Raw genomic sequence first — 18,396 nt, 5'->3', positions numbered from 1 at the left:
GGTTCAAGCCATTCTCCTGCCTCAGCCTCCCGAGTAGCTGGGATTATAGGCGCCCGCCACCAAGCCTGGCTAAGTTTTTGTATTTTTAGTAGAGACTGGGTTTCACCATGTTGGCCAGACTCCTCGGCCTCCCAAAGTTCTGGAATTACAGACGTGAGCTGCCACGCCCAGGTGCCGTTTCTACTTTCTAGCCACAAAGATGCTGCATTTTGAAGTCTCCTGCAATTCACGTCCATTTTAGGGCATGTGTGGTAACTCTTTCTATAATATAGATGCATGCAAAGCCCTAGGTTACTATCTGGGCATAGATGCTACCAATTGTAAAAAATAGCTCCAAAACTATGTTCCCTGGCCCTGCTGGGGCCATGTTTGTTTCCCAAGTCCCCCAACAGGCTTCAGCTGCATAGCAGTCACTGCCCCCTGGCCAGAGCATACCCCCCTCAGGTTTCTCAGTTTGCCGCTTGTCTTGCTGGTCTTCTGACAGTCATGCCCATCGCCCTGTAGTCTGCAGTCATGGTGGCGATGCCTCTTTTGTGCATTTTAGCACTAACAAATTCAATGGTACACCTGTGGCAAAGATAAAGAGAGAAGGGGAGAGAAGAAGAATACCAGTAGGACCTCTAAACTTAGTAAATAAAATTTAGTAATCACAGGTGTGGGCTGGGTGTGGTAGCTTATGCCTGTAATCCCAGAACTTTGGGAGGCCGAGGCAGGTGGATCACTTGAGGCCAGGAGTTCGAGACCAGCCTGGCCAACATGATGAAACCCCGTCTCTACTAAAAATACAAAAATTAGCCGGGTGTGATGGTGCGCACCTGTAATCCCAGCTGCTCAGGAGGCTGAGGCAGGAAAATCGCCTGAACCTGTGAGGTGGAGGTTGCAGTGAGCCATGATCATACCACTGCACTCCAGTCTGGGTGACACAGTGAGACTCTGTCTCAAAAAAATAAACGAATCCCAGGTCTGAATCCAGGGTAGACACTCAACAAATGCTTCCTTTCAAAACTAACTCCACAACAAAGCAGGCTGGGCTGAGTCAAATATGGGATCCAAGAGATGAGTTTGAGCTGCAGAGATCTGAAAGAATTATCATGGAAGAGGTATGAGATGAGCAGGCTCTTGAAAGGAGGATTGGAGTAGAGAAGAATTTTATAAGCAACAAAACAGGTGGAAGGAGAAACGAGGGACCAGGCACAGTGGCTCATGCCTAGAACCCCATTGGGAGGCGGAGGCAGGAGGATGGTTTGAGGCCAGGAGTTCGAGACCAGCCTCAGCAACATAGTGAAAGCCTGTCACTACAGAAAAAATAATAATAAAAAAAATAGATGAAGGAGAAGTGAGCATTCAGAATTGGCATGAAATTGCTTGTCTAAGATCACCCAGCAGGGCCGGGCTCGGTGGTTCACGCCTTTAATCCCAGCACTTTGGGAGGCCAAGGCAGGCAGATCATCTAAAGTCAGGAGTTTGAGACCAGCCTGGCCAACATGGTGAAACTCTGCCTTTACTAAAAATGCAAAATTAGCCCAGTGTGGTGGCACATGCCTGTAATCCCAGCTACTCGGGAGGCTGAGAATCTCTTGAGCACAGGAGTTCGAGACCAGCTGAGCAAGATAATGAGACTCTGTCATTATCTCATTGTTAAATTTTTTGTAGAGACAATTAGGCTGGGCATGGTAGCTCACACCTGTAATCCCAGCACTTTGGGAGGCTGACGCGGGCGGATCATGAGGTCAGGAGATCAAGACCATCCTGGCTAACATGGTGAAACCCCGTCTCTACTAAAAAGATAAAAATTAGCCAGATGTGGTGGCACACACCTGTAATCCCAGCTCCTCAGGAGGCTGAGGCAGGGGAATCACTTGAACCCCGGAGGCAGAGGTTGCAGTGAGCTGAGATCGCGCCATTGCACTTCAGCCTGGGCGACAGAGCAAAACTCCGTCCCCCACCAAAAAAAAGACCACCTACCCATCAGGCCAAGGGCAGAGCAGAGATGCAGACTGAGTTTTTTCTCCAAGGCTTTCGTTCTTTCACTAAATGCTTTGTACAGACCTATCTGCTGTTATACTCGACAGAGCTTCCCAACACTGCGTGTGCTATATCCCTAACCAAGAATGTAGTTTTTTACATTCTTTTCTCAGGGGTTAACAGGAAACGTTGATTTTCCTTTCTCCTGCCCCACTGGAACCCTCAGGGAGTAACACTTGGTGTCAATTTTTGCCCCCTCAAAAAAAAAAAAACAAGCTTTATTTCCTCTTACTCTTTTACTTTAAGGGGATTAGGAATATCTCTGGCTAAAGGCAATTAAAAGTATCTCAGGCTAGGCCGGGCACAGCCTGTAATCCCAGCACTTGGGGAGGCCAAGGTGGGAGGATTGCTTGAGCCCAGGAGTTTGAGACCAGCCTGGGCAACATAGTGAGACCACGTCTCTACAAAAAATAGAAAAACAGCTGGGTGTGGTGATGCGCATCTGTGATCCCAGCTACTCAGGAGGCTGAGGTGGGAGAATCACTGAACCCAGGAGGTTGAAGCTGCAGTGAGCCATGATCACGCCACTGCACTCCATCCTGGGCAAGAGAACAAGACCCTGTCCCCCCACAAAAAAAATATATCTCAGGCTGACCATTTACCCAGGATTGATGACAAGATTGCCAGAACAACACACCACAGGACACTGCTCTCCCCTGGAAGAACAGGTCCACCCAGTAGGAACTCGGATTCCGAACCCTTGTAGCCACGGCATTCCGTGAGTCTTCTGTGAGTTCCCTAAAAAACCACAACTGCTCCTGGAAGCTCATCTTTCTAGGCCAGAAGACAGTATTCCTTAGAAACATGGAGACAAATCTAGGCTAAGAAGGATAATGCCTCACGTCTGTGGAGCACAAGGCATGTGCCAGGCACTGAGCCAAAAAATTGTTTGTTTGTTTGTTTGTTTCTTTTCTAATTGTGGTTTTGGTTTTGGTTTTGGTTTTTTGAGAAGGGGTCTCGCTGTGTCGCCCAGACCAGCGTGCAGTGGCAAAATCTCAGCTTACCACAACCTTGAACTCACAGGCTCAATCAGTCCTTCCATCTGAGCCTCAGGAGTAGCTGGGGCTTCAGGTACATGCCACCACACCTAGCTAATTTTTTGTATTTTTTTTGTAGAGATGGGGTTTTGCTGTTTTGCCCAGGCTGGTCTCTAACTCCTGAGCTCAAGCCGTCTCCCATCTCAGCCTCCCAAAGCCCTGGGATTACAGGTGTGGGTCCCTGCACCCGGCCTGAGCAGACAGTTTTATAGATATATCATCTTATCAGTCCCTCCATCAGCACCCAAGTGCAGTGCTGCTGGCCCCATTTTACAGGCAAAGTCTGCACATAGGGGCCAAGCTTATGAGCATGGAAACCTAGGCCCCACGCCTAACAGTGTCCCCTCCCCACCCTTAGGGCTTATCACAGCACACAAACAGCAGCTGGATGGTGACCCCTTTTTGAGTGTCTACTTTGGGTCGTACATCATACATTTAATACCTTATTTAATCACGCCTGTAATCCCAGCACTTTGGGAAGCCGAGGGTGTTGGATCACCTGAGGTCAGGAGTTCGAGACCAGCCTGGCCAACATGGTGAAACACCGTCTCTACTAAAAATACAAAAAATTACAAAAAATTACAAAAAATTAGCCAGGCGTCATGGCACATACCTGTAGTCCCAGCTATTCAGGAGGCTGAGGCAGGAGAATCATTTGAACCCAAGAGGCAGAGGTTGCAGTGAGCTGAGATCACACCACTGCACTCCAGCCTGGGCGACAGAGTGAGACTCCGTCTCAAAAAAACAAACAAAACAAAAAAAAAAAAAACTGAAGTTTTCTTATTTCTCACAGAATGCTATGGCTGTGAGGTTAAATAACTTCTCCAAGTTGCAAAGCTAGTAAGCACCAAAGCCAGATGTCCAACCCAGATGTGCCTGCTTCCAAAAAGCCTGTACTCTGGCTTGGGGTGTGGCTGGAACCAAACCCTTCACTACCCGTATAGCCTCCCACCTCCCCAGTCAGTCAGAGTGGGTGGGGTGGAGAGTTTCACCCCAACTAGCAGTCTCACTGCCAAGGAGCTTGAAAGCCATAGCGCCCAGGAACCTGTTCACAGAAGCCACTGTTTCCCAGGCTCCCAAGGTAGCCCCAGGAAATGGGGAAAGACTTATACACCATGGAACTTCTGGAGGGCTTCTCAGAACCCTTCCTTTCTGAACCAGAGCTCACAAATCTTTCAGGACAAGGTTCAGAGCTCACTGCACACAGGAACCAAATAACTCCATAGCAGATTCACACCCCCTGCACCCCACCAGAGTTCAATACCCTGGGCTAAGCTACAGTAGGACCTTCCCCAGGGGAGTCCCCACAGTCAGCACAGGACCCAGTGCAGAGTAGGAGCCCAGAAAACCTTTTTCTTTTTTTTCCTTGAGACAGGGTCTTGCTCTGTCGCCCAGGCTGGAATGCAGTGGCACAGTCTTGGCTCAGTGTAACCTCTGCCTCCCAGGTTCAAGAGATTGTCCTGCCTCAGCCTCCTGAGTCGCTGGGATTACAGGTGCCTGCCACCACGCCTGGCTAATTTTTGTATTTTTAGTAGAGACAAGGTTGCACCGTGTTGGCCAGGCTGGTTTCGAACGCTGGGCCTCAAGCCATCTACCCGCCTCAGCCTCCCAAAGTGCTGGGATTGCAGGCGTGAGCCAACACGCCCAGCCTCAGTAAGCCTTATTGGCCGGGCTTGGTGGCTTACACCTGTAATATCAACACTTTGGGAGGCCAAGGCAGGAGGATCACTTCAGCCCAGGAGGTCAAGTTTGCAGTAAACTATGATCATGCCCCTGTACTCCAGCCTAAGCAACATCATGAGATCCTGTCTCTACAATATTTTAAAAATTTAGCCAGGCATGGTGACATACACCTGTGGTCCTGGCTACTCAGGAGGCTGAGGCAGGAGGATCACCTGAGCCTGGGAGGCGGAGGTTGCAGGGAGCTATGATCACACCACTGTATTTCAGCCTGAGTGACAGAGCAAGACACTGCCTCTGAGTAAAATAAGGAAAGGAAAAAAAAAAAAGAAAAAGGAAAAATACAGAATTTGGTGGAATTCCACCCTACCCTGGACCACAAGTCCCCAACCTGACCTTCTGTGGCTCAGAGATTAAAACTGTCACTTTGGCGGCTGTCCATTAATTGATCCTCTCCCCTGAAGTCCTGATGGATGCAGTGGTTATCAGGCAGTTTCACTGATGAACTCACCCAGCCTTCATTACTGCACACCAGTGGCGCCAGTGCAAGGCCTGGGTGTACAAAGAATAAATGGGACCTTGTCTTTCTCAGTCTAGTTGGAGCGGGACAGGATGGGATGTAGGAAACGTGTCACTCGATAAGAACCCTGGCCGGAAGTGGTGGCTCATGCCTGTAATCCCAGCACTTGGGGAGGCCCAGGCAGGAAGATTGCTTGAGCCCAGGAGCTCAAGACCACCCTGGGCAACATGGAGAGACTCCATCTCTTTAAAAACATTAAAAAATTGGCCGGGCGCGGTGGCTCAAGCCTGTAATCCCAGCACTTTGGGAGGCCGAGACGGGCGGATCACGAGGTCAGGAGATCGAGACCATCCTGGCTAATACGGTGAAACCCTATCTCTACTTAAAAATACAAAAAACTAGCCGGGCGACGAGGCGGGCGCCTGTAGTCCCAGCTACTCGGGAGGCTGAGGCAGGAGAATGGCGTGAACCCGGGAGGGGGAGCTTGCAGTGAGCTGAGATCCAGCCACTGCACTCCAGCCTGGGTGGCAGAGCAAGACTCCGTCTCAAAAAAAAAAAAAAAAAAACAAAAAAAAAACAAAAAACATTAAAAAATTAACAAGCATAGTGACACACTTGCGCTCCTAGCTACTCAGGAGGCTGAGATGGGAGGATCACTCAAGCCCAGTAGTTGGAGGCTGCAGTGAGCTGTGATGGCACCACTGCACTCCAGTCTGGTGACAGAGCAAGGCCTTGTTTCCAAAAGGTTTTGGAAAATAAAATAAGTGGCTGGACACAGTGGCTCACACCTGTAATCCCAGCACTTTTGGAGGCCGAGACAGATGGATCACCTGAGGTCAGGAGTTTGAGACCAGCCTGGCCAACATGGTAAAACCCCATCTCTACAAAAAATGCAAAAATTAGCTGGATGTGGTGGCGGGTGCCTGTAATCCCAGGTACTCTGGAGGCTGAGGCAAGAGAATTGCTTGAACCCAGGAGGCAGAGGTTGCAGTGACCAAAGATTGAGCCACTGCACTCCACCTGGGCGGCAAGAGCAAAACTCTGTCTCAAAAAATTAAAATTAAAACAAGTGCCTGTGGCACTTTGTTGCAGTGGAGAAGAAGGGAGTGGTGTCCCAGCTCTGGGATGGCTCCTGGCCAGGCCTGGAGGGGTAGGCGGTGACTCTGGAGAGGGGGTGCCCCATGGCCCGAGGGTCGCTGGAGGGGCATGGAGGGGCCTCCAGGCTGGATGGAGCAGGAGCCCCAGAGAGAGAGGTCTGGCTGGCCAGGGTGGCACCAGAGGCCCTGTCCCCAGCAGCACTCCCCTCACGTCCCCGCCACTTGTTGTCTTGTAGGTCTCGGATCCGCAGAGAACTGTTCATTGAGGAAATTCAGGCCGGGAGCCAGGGCCAGGCGGGCGCCAGCGACTCACCCTCGGCCCGCAGCGGCCGGGCGGCGCCCAGCTCGGAGGGCGACAGCTGCGACGGCGTGGAGGCTACCGAGGGCCCAGGCAGCGCCGACACCGAGGAGCCCAAGTCTCAGGGAGAGGTCGAGCGGGAGGACGCGCCGCGGCCGGCGGAGCAGACGGAGCCGCCGCCCTCGGGGACCCCGGGCTCGGACGACGCCCGCGACGACGACCATGAGGGAGGTCCCGCGGAAGGCCCGGGGCCCCTGTCCAGCCCCGCCACCGCCACCGCCACCGCCGCGCCCGCGGCCCCCGAGGACGCCGCTACCTCAGCCGCCGCCGCGCCAGGGGAGGGCCCCGCAGCCCGGAGCTCCGCGCCGCCGCCCAGCAACAGCAGCAGCAGCAGTAGCGCCCCCCGCAGGCCCAGCTCGCTGCAGAGCCTCTTCGGCCTCCCCGAGGCCGCGGGCGCCCGGGACTCGCGCGACAACCCCCTGCGCAAGAAGAAGGCCGCGAACTTGAACAGCATCATCCACCGCCTGGAGAAGGCCGCCAGCCGGGAGGAACCTATCGAATGGGAGTTCTGAGGGGCCGCGGCCCCGGGGCGGGCAGCCAGGCTGGGCTGCAAGGGCCTGGACGGGGTCGGACGGGGCAGGAGCTGCAGACACCGTGGCCTGGGCTTGGCCCGCGGCCTGCACCAACCCCAGGCCGGACCTGAGCCCGCAGCCCAGACCCACTCCACGGTCCGGGGCCTGCACCGACCCGAGGCCCAGATCCAAGCCCGTGGCCCAGACCCACTCTGCGGCCCACACCGACACTGAGGTCCCGGGCCAACCCTGCGGCCTCCACCAACCCTGCGGCCCAGACCCAGTCCACGGCCTGGACCGCTTCGCGCACTTACCGCCCTGCGGGCCACAGGGCAAAATCGCCATAGGCCAAGGTGCATATAGAAAACAAAGGAGCATTAAGCCCAATCTATGTCGAGTTTTCAAGGAAGAAAACGGAAATGTGTGGTCGAGCTTTTTTGTACCCTGAAGTGTTTTTTTTATTGCCCTAAGTGATTTCCACAGGTTCTGGAATAACTCTTACAGCTTTGCCTTGTGTCCTCCTGTTCCGTGTGGGCTTTAAAAGAAAAAAAATCAAACCCACATATTAAAAGGGGGCTTTTTATCTGCCATCTAATGGCTTCAGAGCGATAATACACTATTATCTTCTTAAACCAGGAAAAAAAAGGGGGGGGATTTTTCAGAAAAATTAAAAAAGAAAGTTTTTGTAGCTGTTCAGTTGCCACTAAGAGATTGCACAGTCAAAACGACTCTAAACACACTAGTTTGGATTCCTAAATATTTTCAAGAAAAGAATCTTCTCGTTTGAAACTTTGAATTAAAATAAAACACATTTACTCCACATATTTTTTAACAAAAAGAAAACGTCACATCAGGAAACTCTGATTTTGTGGTAGCTGACATAGTGTTTTCTTGTACGTGAATAGAATCCTGACATGTAGTGCACATCGATGTATAGCTTTAACTGACCCTGGGTTTTGCAGACCAGGGTTTGTTTAATACACTCCATTCTAGGCCAAATCAGGACAAAAAAAAAAAAAAGAAAAAAAGAAAAAAAAGAAAAGATCCGAATCTAGGTATTTTATAATCTGCTTTTTAACCTCTAACCGCAGAGCACGCTGATCAGACCTCATATCTTGGAGGTTTAGGAGACAAGTTAGAAGAACTGTAGCATGTACCTGTCAATTTTGTTTAATTTATGGTGTCTCAGTCTGTCTGTGCGTCTGCACGTGTGCAAGCATTGAAAGAAAGGAGAGAGTAGTCCGGGCGAGCACAGCAGGCAGTTCCGGGGCCAGATGGGCCCATCCCCAAGTAGATAGCAGTCTACGGATCTCTCTCTGGCACAGAAGGCACCTCACCTCACACCACTCTCCTGGGCACCTGATGAACTGAGCCCTCCCAGGGGAAGACACTCCCCAGGCCTGGGCAGGGCTTGCACGCGCACTCTCTCTCTCTTTCCCTTTCTCTTCCCACCACAAGCACTGATGACCCTGTTGAACTCGTGGGAAACTTCCTTTCTCTGCAGGAGAGAGAACGTGGCGTTCTGGGCTCCCCACTCCCATCCCTGTAGAAATGGCCCAAACTCAAAAACACCAAAACGTGGATGCTCTTCAACTTCCAAACCTACCATTTGCCCTTCGTTCATTTCACCTCTTAGAAAGTTCTTTTATGCACAGTTTTAGGGCAGTCTAAGTACAAACTGAAAGTCTAACTTGTCTCTGATTCCTCCTTTGTCTATGTGTATATGCGTGAGAATAGAGGCGGGTGAGAGTGTGCGTGCGTGTGCGTGTGTGCAATTTTATACGTCTGTGTATTTTCTTAAGTACCTGTGCACACGTAGAGTGCATTACTGCCACCTTTTTCAATAAGCTGTTTTATCAGTTACGGCTTCTACAAGTTTGCTAATTTAGACTCCTTTATTGCCATATCTTTAAACTAACAATAGATGATTTCGGTATATATATATATTTTTTTTTGCTTATTTATAGGTGCTGTATTTTATTATCTGATTGTTAGGAAGGGATGAAAGGGGCAAATATTCTTTAGAGGGATAGACTGCCGGCAGTATTGGGTATAATTTACAAGATGTAGTTGTCATACTGTATATTACTGATTGAAAACTTTTTGACCGTATTGTGTATCATTGAAACCTTTGTCTTAGGTCAACATCTTTGGATGACATTTTAATGGTGCATTCATTATTTCTTAAGTTTAATTAATATTACTTTTTTTTTATTTGGGGGGTGGGAGGGAGTTATAATTTTAAAGGTATGCTCTGGCTGTTCCACCTCCGTGTGCTTGTTAATTAACTTGTAGGACTTTGACTGTAAGATGTGAAACCACGTTTCTTGCATGATGTTTTAGAGATTATTTCATTTACAGTCTTTTAACCTGCAACTGCAGCACTTAGTTCACGTTTTCACAAATTTTGAGAGTCACTACACTAAAGACAATGCCTTTTCATGAATAAGAAGTTTTCAGAAGGCTCTAGGGGGCTGGGAGGCAGGCCGTTTGTTTGTCTTTTGATGGGGGTATCATTTCTGAACTTGAAATCTGGTTCAGGGAGAAGAGAATTCAAAATCAGAGGAGCTTAAGGGGGCACGGGTCAACATCTGGCTCGATTCAGGTGCATTGAGAAGAGTGAGTTCACGTCAGTGACCCTTAGGACAGTGAGTGGCAGAGCCCTGACGACTGTGGTGTCCTCTCCACAAAACCCTCAAGGGACTTTTGTCATCATGTGTGATGAATCTCTAAAGATCATCTAATTTTCTTAAGAATGAAAAGCAAGAAGTTAACATGAAATAGTACGCTAGGGTTTAGTTTTAAAGGCATGACTGTTATTTACAAAGGTGTTAAATCTGAGGAAATTGACAAACACAGATTTGTCCATTCTAGTGGCCAAACAGTAACAGTCTAAAACGCAGTCATTTGGCCCTCCCAAGCAATTTAGTCATATGTGTTGTCTTCTCTTTTTGGTTTTTATTTTTTACATTTTTAACTAGGTTACTGTTGGTTCCTATTCTGTCTTTTTTGCCAGACCTACATCTGGGTACCGGATACAATCAGTTGGTTAAATTTTGCTTGCAGTTCTGTGTATTCTTTTTCCTCTCTTATTTATTTTTTTAAAAAATGGAAATCCCAACCTTACGATCTTTGATGTTAAGCTAGCACTGTCTGTAATACTTCTAAGAGCTGCCACTAAAATAATACAGCAATCCGTGGCCAGGGGAGCACCCCCTCCTGGTTGGGCCCCTCAGTTGGAGTCTAAGGGTTAATCTCTCATCTTGCTAAGCAGTATTCAAGTGCCTTGAACAGTGTCCCCTCAGCGTGGCTCCCCTTCAGCACGCTGATGTTCCAAGCAGTGGCCCCTGCAGGCAGCCGACCCCCTTCCTCTTCACGCTCTATGAGTTTAAAAAGCTGATTTGTACCTCTCCCCTGGGGGAAACGGTTCCATATAAAACACTAACACTTAATTACAAGCTCCATTATGCCATTTTAAATGGCTTCTTTTTGTTAATTGGAGGCAGTGTTCATAACTTAAGGCTTTTGCCATTAACTTAGCTGGCTAAGCAGAGGCTCGGCGTAAAATCAGTGTTTGCATTTAGCCTCTTGACCCGGGGTTCCTGCCCAAGCTCCCTTGTGATAGCTGAGATGGCAGGTGTATGGGTTCTGTCCTAGACCTGTGCCCAACTCACTTCCATCCCAGAGGAGTCTTCTGTCCTCCTCCCCAACCCCCGAGCTCCCAGGCAACCTCCTCTTGAACTTCTGTATCAGTGAAGACATCTGTGGTTTCTGCTCACCAGACCTCTCTTTAGAAAGGGTTATCGGAGCCATGGAGCTTAGCTCAACTGGATTCTTCTAGACGATCTTAAGAGTCATCTTGGCATGAGGCAGCTTCTAAGCATCTCCTGGGACAGGATCGGGGCAGACAGCCCAGGGATGCATGCGTGGGGGAACTCTCTGAGAAATGCCAGGATCGTGGTTCACAGGGACTCGCCATCAAACCCTGCTACTTTGTGCAAGTAATTGAGGCAAAAAGATACCAGTCGACGGCCTCCCTGGGGTAGATCCCTTGTACCTCCAAAGTACGAATACCTCCCTGCTCAGTTTCCTTCCTGTCGCCATCTTTGTTTTCTTCCCATTGAAAAACCATTCTGTCTGATGTGGACGTTCAGGTCTGCTGGTTGGCGGTCCGGGCCCAGAGTGCAGCAGAGCTCTGGGTTAAATATTCCTTTCTGGCCACTGCCCAAGCCCAGGTGGCCAGCTCTCATACCCCATCTCCCTCCTTGGCCAGGGCCAGCGTCAGGCGTGCAGCTCACGACCAGTTTACACAGGTTGTAAAGAGATCGCTGTGGGCCTCGGCTGACTACTTTAAGATCGTGCCACAGCCAGGCCCTAAAAAGAGAGGGGAACAGGAGTCCCCAGGTGAGCTTTCTCACGGGCAGGTGCCTTCCTGACTAAGGTTGGACTGGATGACTTTGTTCCTCCTGCACGCATGTCCTTTGATACAAGGTAGATCAGTGAACTCTGTTGACATTCTATGCAATGTTTTTCATTCCTCTGATTTTAGCAAAGCGAATCTTACTGAAAAATAGAGTCTGGGGAATAGACACATGTCCTTCTGGGAGTCACACAAAGAAAAGCAGAGAGATTTTGAACTGAGGGGTGACAGCCTTTGCCTTAAATGCACTATGACAGGCGCTTCTTGGCAGACCAGTGAAAACAAAAGTCCATAGACCTTACTCATCCCAAGGCCGACAAGCCAGCTGTACAGGGGGAGATGTAGCGACACGGGGCATGTGCGGTGGGCATGCTGGGCTGTTCGCTGTGGTACTTTAGGCTGGAGGTTTGGCTCCAATGCTGTCGGTGGGGGGGCCCTGTCCCTCCCCAGATGTCCTCCCTCTTCACACTCCTCATTGTCCCTTCTACCTCACTAACCTGTGTTCTCCATGTGATGTCACCCAGAACCACACCCCGCAGAACTATGAGGCACGTGGGCTGGAGAGGGCGGAAAAGCTGCCAGCGCAGCAGACACGAGCATCCCTCTGCCTGGTGGGCTGGCTTTGTGTGTCTCTCCTTTTGTGAGCACAACACGGACAGACAGCTGTGCTCTGCAAGGCACACGGATTTTTTTCTTGACTTCCACCTGTTCTCAAAGCTCCAGCAGCTGTTTCTTTTGCAGGCAGGGCGTGGTCTTGGACCTCCAAGAGTCTTTGCCTATCCTTTCTGTCCAGTCCTGTTCAGCTGTTAAGATCCATCATGGCCATTATCCTTGCCCCGGGCTGCCCCAGAGTGGCCGCATGAGGACACTTCCCAAGATTCCCAGCTGGCTTTGGGGAACACTGTAGCTCTTGGGTATCTGTTGTCTCTGGCACCGTTTCAGCGTCACTGCGAACGCTCCTTTGCAAACATCACACATCTCAAAGACAGAAAAGGATAGATGGCTTCCTCCAGTCTACACACCCTGTCCACACTTGCATCACCCTCTTATCCCAAAAGAATATGCCAGTTCCCATCCGGCACCGAAGAAAACCAGCTCCTGGGGCTGCTGGTTGGAGGTGGGTCTGCCCACTGTGGGGGTCACAGTGTTCTCCTGCTGGAGAGAGTTTGCAAGTAAGAACCCAAGATGTGGGGACAGCATCCTATGATTGGGCATTGACCAGCCAAAGCTCACATTTAGAAATCCCTCAGTGCTTCTGTGGTTTCACCTGGGCATCGATGACATTAGGGAAGCCTTTGTGACCACAAGGGCAGGGCTTATGCCCTGAGTGGCAAGGTGGTGACCTGGGACCAGTGTGACATGGTTGGATCTCAGCGTGTACTGAATGCCAGTCTGGCCAGCACACTCGAACGCCAAGAGAATGGTCCAATTTGACGATCTTATGTCTGTTTCCATCAGGTTTTGACTTTTTGTAGATGAAAACTACCAGGGAAAAGGGGAAGCAGGTACCCAGTAAAGTTTAGAAAGATCCAGTCTGTGAAACCCTTAGAGATGGGCTGAAAGTTAAGTCCACAACCCTTGGGCTTAATCAGGACAGAAGAGGAGGGGGCGTGGGGGGCAGAACGTAAAAGGAGCTCCAGCCCTACTCCCGGCCCCCCAGCCCAGTCTTCCCAATTCCAGAGGCCTCGGCGGCCTGTGCTCCTCACCACCCTGGTCAGGGGAGTAGAAGGAAATACAATTTCTGCCTGTCTGCCTGACTTCCAAAAACTTCCCCCTCCTGCCCAGGCCTCTCCCACCACCACCTCTCCTCCAAAGATAACCGTGTCCATGCCGTCCGTGGCATCATCTCGAGTTTTCATTTTTGGATGAAGTGACATTTAGCTTTAACAAGACATTTCCAAAGCGCCTAGTCTCCTCCAAAATGCTAACTTTAAAAGTTGGGCATTGTAGGCGAAAAATCCCGAAAAAAAAAAAAAAAAGAAAAAAAAAAAAGGCTGGCGAGAGAAAGACATTCGGCTATGCATAAATGTGCACTTCCCCCATCCCCCCGTTCTTAAACTCTTAAGATGCCCTTGAGTTGCTTTTCATGAATCCTTTTCGTTTACCCAATAATGTTAAGAAAGCATTAGCCTGCGTTACTGTAATTTCTGTAGTGTTTAGGCTTTAATTTCTTCCACAAAATATGCTATATGCTATGTATCAAACTTTCTGTAATCAGAAAGGAAAGGTGCCTTATATCCCAATGTCACGGCTACATCCCTATGGAAATTAATCAGAAGCACAGTGTGTACGGAAGCATTGGGACTTCTGCTGGTGAAACGAGACACCATTCAGCAAGACACATTGAAGTGGCACGGAGCTGCTTTTGTTTTATAATTCCTTTTTCCCCCCTTTTGCTTTTTTTTATTTTTTGCTTTTTTGTAGTTTGCTTTAAACAAAAAGCACTTAAATAGATGACTATGTGTAAAAGCTCTGTGCAATTGAAATCATTTTTCTTCATTTTAAAATAACATATTGCACACCAAATGAACTCAAAGTAAGCTTTAGACCAGGACGATTCAGGTTATGAATGAGTTTGTTCACTGTAGTTCCGTTTGTTCATGAACCGAAGGGAAAACAGGCCTCCCCCATTCCCTCCAGTCTCCCAGCCTGCCTCTCGGTGACCACTGAGCTGGGCTTGCAGGGCCCGCGGGCTCTGGCCGGAGCCGCTGGCCTGACGAGGCAGGATGGGGAGTGTCCGTGATTCAGAAGCTGAGAGCCTTCCCCAGTGTCTGAGGCCACAGCCATCCCTTCCAGCACTTAACCTTGTCTTGTTGAAATGGACTGACTGCTACTGACCTGCCGGCGTGCGTGAGGGTGATTATAAAAGGATGTTTCCTTGAGAAAAAAAAAAAAAAATTATTTCTATCCTCTTCTATTTATTATTAGGTTAATCATTTAAGTACTTATCAGGAGTGTATTGTTATTTTGTGTTTTGTTGTCATAAATGCTTTTTGCTGTCACTCTAGTGGTTACTATCCTCTGCCTTCCTCTCCTCCTCCATTTCCCCAGAGAACCAAGGCGTCTGGGGGATTAACTGGGGGGCAGAGTGGGTTTCCCCAGCAAAATCAAACACCTGTCTCCAGAGTAGCCACTCAAAAACTGGTGGTCTCCATGTGTCTAACTTTTTAAACGAGAGAGTATATGAACAAAAAAATCTACCAACGAGTGAGGGAGTGCTGAGTTGAAGAACGCTCGCTTGAGGAGCTTCAGAGGAATCTTAGCAAAGCCAAGTTCAGTTCCCCAAAGCCTCCTAGAGCCTCTGGTAAGACTTCTGGGTTCATGAAGTTTCGGCGAACCCCGGTCAGAGAGGGCGCGGTGGCCTGGCCAAGACTTTACTTCCAAGCGAGAGAGTGATTTCTTGCAAGGCCCGCACGGGTTGATATATTTTGGTTGGTTTTTTTGTTGTTACTGTTTTTCTTGCGTACAAAGTTGGTCAAAACCATCTTTCAAAGCAACAGTGTTTTGTAGTACCAGGCTGTGGCTTGAGGGCTCACCTAGGAGAGCATAGGCAGAGGGCCCCTTTCCCCTATAGGTGGTTCAATGTGGAGGAAGGTTGGGTGTGGAGATTGCTTGCTGTGGCCCCAAGCTCAGCCAGCAGGACACCAGTTGCTTGCCAATTGGGTGTGAAGGTGAGATGCCCTGCCTCGATCCCATAGGCCCAGCAGAAGGAATCCTACCCCAGGCCAAGGCAAGGGCCCTGCCCACCCCAAGGTAGGCTGGGAAGAGCATCTCTTTCCATATAGCATCACCTCCCCTTCTCCAAGATCGCCGGGGGTCCTGGTTTTGTTCTCTCTTTGAAAGAAATCCTCCACCGAAACAATGGTCCCCATCTCCCCAAAATACTTTCTTTTTTTCATTTTTCTCTAATTAGTCTATGCATTTCTCTCTCTCAAACCATCTTCTGCCTCTTCCCTTGAGAAAACGGGCATCTCACGTCCCCCATCTGAGACCTCTTGGAAAAAAAAAAATCCCGTGCGTTCTGGAGATGTGAGAATTCACCCAAAATTCTTAAAGCATTGGAGAATAGCTTGTTATAAAATAAAAGTGGGGGAAAAAAGATGGTTTTCCCCACATCCCTTTCCATTGAATAAGAGACCTAGTTCTTTGCGTTTGTGCAATAACTGTTTGCTGCTTGCCTTGAGAGCGGGTAGCACCACGCTCCTGTCCAGACTACTAACAGCACAAGACGCACTCGCAGGGTGGCGGAATCTTCCGGAAAACTCTTTATAAGCTCAGCACCCCCCAACCCACCCCCGCTCCAGTGTTTTGTCATGTCTTACATTTTAGCAGTATTTTATATTTTCTGTAACGCACCAAGTCTTAGATCTTTCTAGAGCTTGTTTGTTAATCCTCACAATCACAGATTTTTTTTCTCCAATCCTCACAAAGACCCAATTGACCAAAAAAGAAAAAAGGAAAAAAAAAAAAAGTCATTTTTTTTTTTTTTTGTACAAATCGCTTTGAGATGCCTCTGGTGTGTTGCTGTGTGACATCTCTCTGATAACATTTTATTTCTTGCTATTTGTTTTTCTACATTAAGAGTCAAAGTTGACCTGGCTGGCGTGGGGGTGGGGGAGGCACCCGTCGGCCCCTTGGTGTTGTCCCTCTGTCTTTGGTTAGCCATACGATGTTTGTTCTCAGCACTGTACAACGGTCCCTATATAATACGGAGAAGCAATATCACTGTATGAGACTCACACCATGTATTATTATTCACTAGCACCCTAGGTGTGATAATTGAAGTAAATATCTTTTATACAAACACAAGAATGTCTGGGTTGTTTTTATTTAAAGTGTTCTGGCCTGAGGACGAGTAGCAAACACTGTCATTCAGGGTCCAAATGGCACCTCGAGAATCGCCGTTCCTGAGGTTGTCCTCCTTGCACCTGTCCGCACATCCTCGGGCGTGTGGCTTCTGGGCACACAGAAAACCGCGTGGCTCTAGGATGCATGGGGATTTCGGGCACCGCTCTTTCAGTCTGCATCCAGCTCACAGGAAGGGCTCCGCCGGGGCCTGCGTTCCTACTTGCTGTTGTCACCAGCACTGTTTGCCTAGCCTTGAACCAAGCCCTTACCCTCCCTGGCGTCCGCTTCCTTGTCTGTAAAATGGAGACACCATTGCCTGTCATATAGGCTTGCTGTGGGGAACCAGGAATGGTGGCCAATGCTGGTGTGGCACCGGGTTGGTGGTGGCAGCCCCAATCGATGGCACTTGGGCGACCAGGACTACGGCCAGGCTGCTCTGCCTGGTGGCCCGCAGCTGGTCAGTGGCGTGACCTCAACCTTCTGTGTAGGGCTCTCACTGTGCCCCTGACTCCTGATGTAACAGAAAGACAAGTGAAGAGCCACAGTTAATGCTTGCGAGTGGGCCGGAAGAGGGGATTGGGACAGTGGCTTGCGGGTCTCTGGAATGCTGGGGCTGCTGAGAAGGGTGTCTTTCCAGATGGCGCTCGGGCTGGACGTGGGGGAATAGCTCTGCCGAGGTGGCTGCTAGGCTTCTCCGCGCAGTTGTGACTCAGAGGCTGTTGCTCATCTTGAGACCTACCGGGTTGGAAAAGAGCCGTCTGCCAGGCCGATGTGTGTCTAGTGGAAGTGGGGGATGACTTGGTCGCGTATTAATTTGGAGATTTCAGATTGTGGAATGCCCACATGTGATACAGAAGCATAAGCCTCTCTCCGAATTAAACTGGATTCAATCCTTCCTCCAGTGGGAAAACCCAGAGTATGGGATGGAGACGACCCCCAGTGCCAGGTGCAGTCGGCAGCCCCGCGTCTCGTGCAGTCACTCAGGGCCAAGGGTGTCTCTAGAGTTACCCCAAATGCCAGCCCCCTCAGATAGGAGAGACCTGCATAAAACCCTAAGGGCTGGCCCGGCGCGGTGGCTCACGCCTGTAATCCCAGCACTTTGGGAGGCTGAGGCGGGCGGATCACTTGAGGTCAGGAGTTCAAGACCAGCCTGGCCAACATGGTGAAACCCTCTCTCTACTAAAAATACAAAAATTAACCAGGCATGGTGGCAGGCGCCTGTAATCCCAGCTACTTGGGAGGCTGAAGCAGGAGAATTGTTTGAACCTGGGAGGCAGAGGTTATAGTGAGCTGAGATTGCGCCACTGCACTCCAGCCTGGGCTATAGAGTGAAATTCCGTCTCAAAAAAAAAAAAAAAAAAAAAACCCTAAGAACTCTGCCAGTTTGGTATTTGACACACTGAAGTGACGTGCTTAATTTTTCTGTTTGCTAGTTTAGGCATGCCTCCATGTATTTAATGATCTGCTAACTAAATTAAAATAAGAAATGTTAAAAAAAAAAAAAAAAGAGGGAGGGAGGGAGGAAGGAAGGAAAAGAAAGGAAGGGAGGGAGGAAGGAAAAGGAAGGAAGGAAGGAAGCAAGCAAGCAAGCTGGGCACAGTGGCTCATTCCTGTAACTCCTATAAGCCCAGCACTTTGGGAGCAGGTCAAGGCAGGAGGATTGCTTGAGTGCAGGAGGTTGAGACCAGCCTGGGCAACATAGTGAGACCCCATCTCTACAAAAAATAAAAAATTAACTGGGCATGGTGGCATGTGCCTGTAGTCCCAGCTACTCTGGAGGCTGAGGTGGGAGGATCACTTCTGCCCAGGAGTTCAAGGCTGCAGTGATCTATAATGCACCACTGCTCTCCAGCCTAGGCAACAGAGCAAGACCCTGAATCTTAAAAAAAAAAAAGAAAA

General features: G+C 49.5%; 1 protein-coding gene across 6 annotated transcripts in view; it reads left to right on the top strand.

The window, feature by feature from the left end:
- Positions 1–18,396, top strand: part of CUX1 (cut like homeobox 1) — a 470,900-nt gene that overhangs the window by 431,033 nt on the left and 21,471 nt on the right. For 2 of the 6 annotated variants that reach the window (XM_030932801.1, XM_030932796.1), the window contains one exon: positions 6,596–16,458. The exons of 3 other annotated variants lie outside the window; for them this stretch is intronic. In XM_030932801.1, the coding sequence (XP_030788661.1) occupies positions 6,596–7,229 (634 nt within the window). In that variant the 3' untranslated portion in view covers positions 7,230–16,458. Of the gene's footprint in view, positions 1–6,595; positions 16,459–18,396 lie in introns of those variants that run through there. One more of the 6 variants, XM_030932797.1, reaches the window with a different exon arrangement.

Source organism: Rhinopithecus roxellana, chromosome 6 (assembly GCF_007565055.1).
Source record: "Rhinopithecus roxellana isolate Shanxi Qingling chromosome 6, ASM756505v1, whole genome shotgun sequence".
Classification (NCBI taxonomy): Eukaryota; Metazoa; Chordata; class Mammalia; order Primates; family Cercopithecidae; genus Rhinopithecus; species Rhinopithecus roxellana.
The sequence above is the reverse complement of the archived record's forward strand: the minus strand, read 5'-3'. Positions and strand labels throughout refer to the sequence as shown.